This window comes from Monodelphis domestica, chromosome 4 (genome assembly GCF_027887165.1).
Source record: "Monodelphis domestica isolate mMonDom1 chromosome 4, mMonDom1.pri, whole genome shotgun sequence".
In the NCBI taxonomy this organism is placed as follows: Eukaryota; Metazoa; Chordata; class Mammalia; order Didelphimorphia; family Didelphidae; genus Monodelphis; species Monodelphis domestica.
Window position 1 is genome coordinate 376,549,798 of NC_077230.1, and position 10,277 is coordinate 376,560,074.

Here is a 10,277-nt window from a genome sequence, read left to right on the forward strand (position 1 = left end):
TATAAGATAAAAGCTTATATTCACTTAACCTCCATTGCCTAGCCCTTAGCACTCTTCTGCCTTGGAACCAATATATAATATTGATTCTAAGAAGGAAGGTAAAGGTTATAAAATAATATAAAATAAAATGATATCATATAATATTATAATTAATATAATTAATAATAAATAAGTATTTGTGTATTTTATATAACTATATATAATATATTAATAAATTAAAATAATTAATAATATACTAAAACAATATAATATAAAATAATAGCTTATATTACATAATATAATATATATAAAATAAAAGCTTATATTCACTAACCCCCAATGCCTAGCCCTTACCACTCTTCTGTCTTGGACAGAAGGGTTTAAAAAAAAAAAAAGAAACCACTGTGGCTCTCAATCTGGGACCACTGTATGTATGGGACTTATGGGACCCCAAATGTATATTTGGGGATACTGAGGCATTTTGGGGGCCTGAGATCTGGAGCTCAAAACATGACTGAGGCGAATACTATAAGAAAGACCTCAGATGTACTTTGCAAGATCGATTCTGTTTCTTTGTTGGGGGAAGAGATGCCAAGACATGGGAAAGTTGCTGCTAGGACTGTTCTGGGTGGAAGGCAGAGGCAGAAAGGTCCAAGCCAGGGTACCATGGCAATGAGGAAGAAATCCAACCATCAATCAATCAACACTTATTCAGTGATTACTACATGCCAGGCATGTGCTGACAAAATTGAAAACAAGCCCTGCCTTCAAAGAGTTTACATGGTATTAGAGGAAACAGCTTGGAGAGAGAGGTTAGATAGATGGATGGATAGACAGACAAACAGAAAAGAGAGGGGAAACAGAGACATAGAGAGAGATGGAGACGTGGGGAGAGAAAAAGAGAGATTTCCCACAACAACCCTGCAAAGTAGAGGCTATTATTATTATTATACCCATTTTACAGATGAGGAAACAAGCTGAGAAGTCAAGTGAATTTCCCAAGGTCACTTATTAGCTAGTAAGTGTCTGAAGTAGGATTTGAACTCAGATTTTCTTGACTCTATCCACCTGGCACCACTTAGTTTGCCTATTAATTTTAACCAATTATTCCTGCCAACTATGTACTAAACTAAGTTGCTTCTACTCTGTTGACCCATAAGTGTTGTCAGTCCCTGCCAAGGTTTGGAAAGGCACAGCCCCAGTCTCCTTGCCCTATTTATAGCAGCCCCAGCTCTAAACCCCTTCCCATCACCAACTCCTCAGGTCTCTTATATACAATTAGCTTTTCTCCCATTTTCATCTCTCCTTGACCCACATACCCTTCAAGGCCCAACTCAAAAGTAACCTCCTCCAAGAAGTACTCCCTGATTACCTCTGCTGAAAATGACTTCTCTCTCCCTAGATCTCATCTCTTCTGTAGTCTTCCTCTGGTGCCTTCTGCACTCTTAAAAGCCTTTGGTTCTCAAAGGTCATGCTACACACCGCTGACCACAGCCCAGGCTCCAGTGGCAAGACCAAACAAGCTGGAATTACAAGACTAAGAAGAGCTCTGGGACTGATGCCTACCCGGGTCCTGCCTAGCTGCTGGGGAGAGAAAGGCTCATCTGAAGGAATGTCACCTCCCTTAGAAAAGGGACTGTTTTCATTTTTGCCCACAGAATAAACTCCTTTTAATTCTTTTTTGCCATTTTGTCTCCTCCTCTTTTTTTCCCTGCCATTCTGATTAAACAAAACAACGTCCCCGTTCTTTTTATCCCTCTACTTTGAATGCACTGAGATAACAACTAGTTAATCACAATTGTAAAGTATCTATTCTAAGTAATTAGCTCTTCAGGGTATTTCTCCAGGTCTTCTCCAAACGCTTACTAGAGTGTTTTTTTCCTTTTTTGTCTTCTTCGCGTTTTTTTTAAGTTTGATTTTTTTTCTTTATAGATTTTTCCAGGGACTTCCTGTTTATTCCTGCTGTTTCTCTCAGCCTGAAGCCAAGAGGCAGCTGTAGAAAGACAGCTGGTTTTAGGTTCGAGGACAGATTTCCAGCCCTATCTCCAGGTCTCTTGTGGGACCAGGAGCCGGCCTCAACCTCTGTGGGTCTCACATAATCCATCCATAAAAGAAGAGGGTTTGAATTAACTTTTCTCCAACCATCTTTAAATCTGTGCTTCTCTTTGAAACGGAATCTCTTCTCCAGGAATTGCTCAAAGGGATCTGTAGTTGGGCTATCATCATCAGTAGGAATGCTTAGCTTGGACAGGGACAGAAGTAGCTCCGGATGGGCAGACATGGGTAGAATGCAATCTACAAGAAGGAAATACCCACATGGTGAGATTATATTCAAACGCTATCTGAGTGATCTTGGGTAAGTCATTTGGCCCCACTAGACCTCAGTTTCCTCATCTGTAAAATGAAGAGCTCTAAAATCCCTTCTATGAAGGTAACTAATAATATATTGTTTTGCACATAGTAATAAATGTTTGTTGAAATGAATGGACCAGAATCAATTAAATAGACTATTGGGTTATAGGATCACTTAATTAAGTCCAGAGAGTTTAGGTGAGTTGTCCAAGGTCACACAACTAGTTAAAAGTACTGGCGTGACTTGAATCCATCTTCTGACTGTGCAGGGTTCTTTTCATTGCACCACAGTGTCCCCTAGAGGTAATGGACGGTTTGACCATAGCAATTCCAGAATGAAATGAAAAATTCTGTATCTGAAGTTATTAAATATTGAATTATATTTATCTACATAAACATTTGTATATGTATATGTATCTAAAGGCTACATTGGCATGTTGGCAAACATTTAACAACCAGCTCTTACAGAGGAAAAAATGTATGCAGGACCCTTAAATTAAGTTACATTTAAATTTAACAGTTTTTCTATCAAAATCTTAAATCTAGACAATCAACAAAGCAAAAAAGCAACTTGATTTGTAGGGTGTTTGTTGATTGATGAAGTGTAAACACACTAAAAATTTAACAATCAACTTTCTTTGCTGAGTTATGGATTCAATGAAAATGCCTGGGGGCAGCTAGGTGGCTCCTGTGGATTGAGAGCTAGGCTTGGCATGTGGCCTCAGATACTTTCTAGCTGGGTGACCCTGGGCAAGTCACTTAACCCCTATTGCCTAGCCCTTATCACTCTTCTGCCTTGGAACCAATACACAGTATTAATTCTAAGATGGAAGGTAAGGAGAGAGTAGGAGAGAGGGAGAGAAGAAAGAAGGAAGCGAGGGAGGAAAGAAAATGCCTGAGTGACGGCCAACAGAGATGGCCAATATGCTGGTCTCTTTTGCACGTTTTTGTTACAAGGGATGGTTTGTGAGACGAGTGACAGCGATGTGGAAGGAGAGGAAGACATTAATAAAACTTTTTTTTTTTTAATAGCCTTAGAAATTCAGGCTCTTTTCACTGAGCAACTAACTCTTCCTTTGACTGTATCTGAAGTTAGAGGTCCTGGGCCTCAGTTTCCACATCTGTAAAATGTACGGAAACTGGACTAAATAATCTCTAAGATTCCTTCTAGCTCCTCATTTTATGTTCCGAGGACCGCATACTAGGGTCTGTACTCAGGCAATGCTGGAGGGAAGTCTAAACCCAGAGAACGGCCTCCCTAAGTCCTTCCGCCTCTTTCGAGTACAGACAGCAACATAACTCAGACGCTCCCTCTCGTGGGTGGTACTGGCGATTAGCCGGCGCGCGGCCCCTTTAAACCGAACTAAGGGGCGGTGCTCCTGGGTGCAGGACCGATGCACACGCTCCGCTGGGGGTGTGGCGTGTGACGTACACGTTACTGCCGGCCCGGGCAATCTCTGGCTGTGGAGCTCATGTGTGTGTAAAGATGTGGGCGCTACGACTGGTGCAAACACAGCTCCGGCCTCGGCCTCGGCCTCGGCCCCGACTTCGGCGGTGGCCTCTGCGAGATGCGGCCTCCTCGTTCTCCTTCTCGTCCTCGTCTTCCCGCCCCGCGGCAGGCGGCGCCGTCGGGGTCCAAGCGCTGGTCTTTGCGCAGCACGGGGAGCCGGTCAAGGTCGTGGAGTAAGAGCGGGGGCCGGGGGCCGGGGGGCGTGGGCGCTCCGCGAGAGCCCCGGGGCAGTGTGGACGCATCCCCCATCCGCAAAAATGAGGGGGCTCAGGCTCTAAGGTTCCATGCAGCAGCTATTAGGTTCTAGAGCGGCTTACGGTGAGAACATGTCCCGTTAGAACCCTATTGTTCCACATATTCCCACACCCCATTCAGCCTAATATTCCAAGTTCGGAGCCCTGCCCCCCATTCATCTCCAACGAGTCAAATTCAGAGATCCTTTAGAACCCCCAAATTCCAAGTTTATTCTCTTCTGACTTTCCAAGTTCAGGAACCTCATTCAACGCTAACGTTCCAAGTTCAGAGGCCCCTTTCATCTAATTAATTAGTGCTCTTTACCTCTAACATTCCACCTTTCAGAATCCCATTCAGCTCTAACTATGCCAAGTTCCTAAGATCTCTAAAAATTCCAAATTCAAAGAATCCAATTTTTTTTAGCCCTTACTTTCATTTTAGAATCAATATTGTGTTTCTTTTCCAAGGGCAGAAGAGTGGTAAAAGGGGTAGGCAGTTGGGGATTAAATGACTTGCCCAAGATCACACACCTTGGAAGTTTCTGAGGCCAGATTTGAACCCTGGAAAAGAACCTCTTTATCTCTCATATTCCACCTTCCAAGACCCCATTGAGCTCTCATTGCAAAGTTCTGAGATCCATTAGAAGTCTGTAAAGTTCCAAGTGGATTCACCCCAAACATTCCAAGTTTGGGAGTCCCATTCAACTCTAAGGGTCCAAGTTCAGAGGCCTCATTCAGCCCTAATGTTCCACTTTTGAAAATCTCATTCATCTTTAACTTTCCAAGTTCAGAGGTCCCATTCAATTCTAACATACCAAGTTTAGAAGCCCTTTTAGAGCCCTGACATTTCCCATTTAGATCTAATGGTTCTACATTTTTGAGGTCCCTTTCAGCTCTAACCTTCTACTTTTCAGGAATCCTTCCAGCACTGACATTCTATGTTGCAAGCTCCATTTAAGCTGCCGCTGTTTTAAAGTGCATTCCAACTATAACTTTTTGTATTCTAAGGTCCTTCCAGCTGTAACGAATATTCTAAGTTGTCTCCAACTTTTAACATTCTTCATATTGTAAATATAGAGCCTGGGATAGGGTCTTGTGGGAATGTTGTTCCATTAGATTAGGCAAAGCATCTGTGGAGAGGAAGATCTTTGAGGGCAAGAATGAAAGGTCTTTTTGAAGGAAAGTTCAGAGAATGGGAGGGTAGTAGATTTAAGAGGAGGAAGCAGGTATGAGGAGTCTAGGGGTGAGGGAGATACCATGAGACTACCTCTCTGCAGGCAGAAGTGATATGAGTCCGATGGGCCAGTGACTCAGCACATTGAATGTAGACTCCTTTGGGGACACAGGGAACCCATGCTGCAGAGTAGGTCAGTTAGTAAAAAAAATGTAGAGAGGGCAGGTAGGTGGCTCTGTAGATTGAGAGCCAGGCCAAGAGATGGGAGGTCCTAGGTTCAAATTTGACTTCAGACACTTCCTAGTTGTGTGATCCTGGGCAAGTCACTTAACCTCCATTGTCTTGCCCTTACCACTCTTCTGCCTTAGAACCAATATACAGTACTGATTTTAAGGCAGACGGTAAGGATTTTTTTAAGGACATAGAAATCATCATAACCTCTTATTTTTGCATAGCAATGTGTAGATTTTCTTAAATAGGATAAAGTGATAAAAAGGATAAAAGACTGAGCATTTATATAGTATACACTGTGTTCCAGATACTCTGCTAAGTGCTTCGACAATCCTGCAAGGTAGGTGCTATTATCATCTGAATTTTACAGTTGAAGAAACTGAGGCAGACAAAGACTAAGTGACTTGTCTAGGGTCACACAACTAGTTATCAAGTCTTAAGTCTGAATTCAGATCTTCCTGACTAGGCCCAGGATACTCTATCCACCTTACCACCTAGCGCTCTCTCTAGTCATACTCTTTTGGCATATAGATTATTTTCCTAGGCAATTTGTACTGTGAGCGGTGCTAGGTACAGCTAGTTGGATCTGTCTTTACTGGAAGAAGAGGAAGGCAGAATGAACAATCTGTCTGGTCCTGAACCATCAGAAAACTGCAAAGCTTTTCAACCATTGGGGTTAGTTTTCTTGGAGTCTTGGTGGGGGAGATGGTACCACATAGGCTAAGGCAAGTGTATGAGGCTACCATTGCTCCCTTTGCTAGAGACCTTTGGTGAGATCTGGTGATCCTCAAAGGATATATTTGCTTGTGGTTGTCACTGTAGAAAGGGATGAGTTAATTAAGCCCATAAAATGTTAACACAGGCAGAGACGATGAATTTGTGCCTGAAAACACCTGATGAATCCTGGCATCGTGGGCCTCAGTACAGAAAGAATCTGTGGTCCTGATTGTGAAAAAGGAATGAAAAGGAAGGGAGCTGATTTCTTGATCCCCAGTGGCCCGTTTTTACCATAGGGGATCCAAAGCATTACTCCTCTCCCCAGATCACCTTGATGAAGATCTGTGCTGATATTTTGAGAGACTCAAAGACAAATGGATGTACTTCTTAAGGGACTACATCATATCCTTCTGCCCTGGCCTCCTCTGACCCCCACCTCTAAGTATTTATTGTTGTTGTTCGGTCATTTCGGTTGTGTCTGACTCTGTGTCCTCTTTTGGAGGTTTTCTTGGCAGAGATACTGGGGTGGTTTGCCATTTCCTTCTCCAATTCATTTTTTTTTATTAAAACCCTTACCTTCTGTCTTGGAATCAATACTATGTAAGGGCTAGGCAATGAGAGTTAAGTGACTTACCCAGCATCACACAGCTAGGAAGGATCTGAGGCCAGATTTGAACTAGAACCTCCCATCTCTAGGCCTGGCTCTCAATCCACTGAGCCACCCAGCTGCTCATTTTACAAATGAAGAAGCTGAAGCAAACAGGGTTAAGTGTTAGATTGCTGGGCCAAGACTCAGATTCATAAATTCAAATCAGGCTTCAGACACCGACTTAACTGTGGGGCCTATGTGTATGCGTTCACACTAAAGCCAACCCAGGCATCTCTTTGAAGGTCTTAGATATCCCCTTACTGTACCCACAGAGCCCCCCAACAGCAGCAGCATAGTCATGTGCACCATCTCAGAGCTGATGGGAACTCATCAGAGGCCAGCTCATCCCCCTTGTTGCACAACAGGGATTCCGGGAGAAGAAAAGAGGAAATCAGGTTGTATAGAAAGTGGAAGAAAAATGTTCTGGTGATGATCTGGATTGGTATGGGAGACCCATGCCTGACCATTGGCCTAAGTCTTTACAGAGCTCATGATAGCTATTCAAGAAGACCATTGGGAATGGGAGGAGGGGAGAACTGGAATGGAAGGAACCAGGGCAAATGGAACCTAGGAATGCCTCAAAAAAAAGGCAGGTGATTTTAATTTTTTTCTTCAATTAACAAGGATTTATTTTCTCTCCCACTTTCCCTCATTAGAAAAAGAAATATGCATTGTTCAGAAAAACAAATTCCCATATTGACCTTGTCCAAACATCTATATATAACTCATTCTGCATCTCAAATCAGGATGTAGGTAGCAGGTTCTTTGTAGATCATTTTGTTGATCAGAATTCTTAAATCAAGTGTTTTCCTTCACAGTGTCATTGTTATCATATAAATTGTTGGACCGACTTGGCTCTCCATCAGTTCATACAAGCCTGCCCAGGCTTCTCTGAATTTGCTCTGATTGTCATTTCTTCCCACAAGAAGAATCCATTTGGGGGCAGTTTTGAGAGAAGGGGAAGGAAGGAAAAGGAAAGGGAAATGCATTTAAGGCAAGGACTGTGCTAAGTTAGCCCTGGACAGATATCTCAGGTGATGCTCACAATAATCGCATGAGGTAGGTGCTATCATGATCCCCATTTTGCAGTCTGGAAAACTGGGGCAAGCAGGTTAAGTGACTTGCTCAGTGTCACACCGCTGGTGTCTGAGGATAAATTTGAACTCAGATTTAAGGAATTCCAGGTCTATCTACTGCTAAAGAGAGGGGAATGTATTTTTGTTGAGAGTAAATCAATCCGTGATCATTCATCAAACACCTATTGTACTGGGGACAGGAAGTCCCTGCCCTCAGGAAGCTTATTTTGCAGTGTAGGGGTAGATAACATGTACATATAAAAGTGTATACATAATCTATGTGTTTAATTTGTTATGGGCCTCCTAGGTGCTAACCACAGAGCTTCAAATACAAGAACTAAGATAACTCAGAAGGACAACACTAACAACCTGGGAGAAAGGTTTTGTGGAGAATGATGATGCTTGAGCTGAGCCTTGAAGGAAACCAAGAGGCCAAGGGAAAGGGGAGTGCATTACAGGGATAGAAATGGAGCCTCTTCTGTGCAGAATAGAGAACTGGGCTGGGTCACAGAGTGCAGGGGAAGTGACTGATTGAGAGGAGGCAGGAGAGCAGCCAAGATGGGTTATTTGACCCCTAAAAGGATTGAGAAATTATGGGTGAGAGGGTAGGAAGAGGAAGGATATTGGACTAAGAAGAGAAAGTACTTATTCATTCCCCTTTTGAGCAAGTTCTCCCTTTAGAGAGGAAATAGAAAGCCCCCCAGAGGCTAGAGAGGCTCCCATTTCATGCCCCAGCCTTTCAGCTCATGGCTCTTCCCTGTGGGTGAGCGAGCATTCATTCTCCTACTACCCCTGAACAGAAGCTTTGTTCTGTGGGGAGCCAAGACCCAGCTCTTTCTTTGTCACTGGGCACCCTGAGGCTGGGAGCACAAGGAACCTCATGTTGAGTGTGGCCATTTGATAGCGGTCTCAGAAAGCCATTTTGTCCCAGGAAGAATCACATTTCCTTTGTGGGCCTTTCCATCAGCACCAGACTCAATGAAGGACCACAAAAGCTACAACGCAAAAGCCAGATCCACCATTCTTGTGACAACTGACTCTGGCAGGCATCTGTTTTGAGATTTTCCCAGAATCCCATGCAAGGGCACCATAACAGCTAGCACTTTTAGATTTGCTGCGCATTTTACACACATCTTTTGAACTTCACAACAACCCAGCAAGGCAGTGAAAAATGATTCATTGATTGTTCCATGATCTAATCAGAGTATGTTATGATCTATCCCTCATTCATTTCCAATCAGTATTACTCAATTTAAAGTGATTACAGAAGTGATTGTTTCATATGTAGTCAATCAGGGTTGAGTATATGTTGACCCATATTATACTCATATCAGGTTAAAGGGATTCTTTCTCATATTAGATTTTTTTAGACCATAAGGAGCAGATTAAGACTGTATACCAAGAACCAGGAGTGTACTTGCTTGACCGCAAAAACATCCAAGCTAGAGGACCTCCACCCATGCTACCAACCTAAGGAAGGGGAACGTCTGGACTGCTGCCCTCTGATACCTTCCCCTAACCCAGCTTGGGGAGATAAGCACTCCATTGCCCATCTTATGACCCCTTAGTCAGTGATGGATGTTTATCCTGTGAATGAAAATGACCCTTATCTTTCCCCTCTTGTGACCACCTCTGGAAAGTCCCTTAATTACTTTAGGAGCCCTAGGACTCATGATTTCCCTCCATTGCCCATTATTGGATGGAATTCTACTCCTTAGAAGATTGCCCAGTATCTGCTGTTGCTTAGATGTGGGTGGAGATATGCCCACTTATTGCTTGGAAGCCACAGTGTAACCATGGGACCACCAGTAAGAATTTGTATTTTGTGGTATTGCATCTGGACTGTCTGAGACCTGTGGGTTATAAAATCTGTGCCGAGGAGCAAGGAGATCTCTCAGAGTGTGAGAAAGATCAATGCCTCATCCCTTTAATAAAAAAGTTATTGCCGCAGAATTCTGCCTTAAAGGTTTTTTATTAGAGATAGGGCAAAATTTTTTGTGACAATGGTATGGTATCCCCATTTTTAAAATGGGAAAACTGAGGCACATTGGAATTAAGTGACTTGGACAACATCATGCAGCTATTGACTGTCAGAGGTTAGATTTGAGTCCAGACTTATCCTGACTCCAAGTCCAGCACTTCTTTTTTAAACCCTTACCTTCCATCTTAGAACCAATATACTGTGTATCTAAGGCAGAAAAGTAGTAAGGGGCTAGGCAATGGGGGTTAAGTGACTTACCCAGGGTCACACAGCCAGGACGTGTATGAGGCCAGATTTGGAACCAGGACCTCCCATCTTTGGGCCTGGCTCTCAATCCGCTGAGGCACCCAGCTGCCCCCTCTAGTACTTTTTCAA

General features: G+C 43.2%; 1 protein-coding gene across 1 annotated transcript in view; it reads left to right on the forward strand.

The window, feature by feature from the left end:
• Positions 1 to 3,737: 3,737 nt before the first annotated feature.
• The window catches only part of MECR (mitochondrial trans-2-enoyl-CoA reductase), a 44,735-nt gene continuing 38,195 nt past the window's right edge, over positions 3,738 to 10,277 (forward strand). Inside the window, exon 1 of the mRNA XM_001373727.5 lies at positions 3,738 to 4,014. Within this exon, the coding sequence (XP_001373764.3) occupies positions 3,818 to 4,014 (197 nt within the window). The 5' untranslated portion in view covers positions 3,738 to 3,817. The remainder of the gene's footprint in view (positions 4,015 to 10,277) is intronic.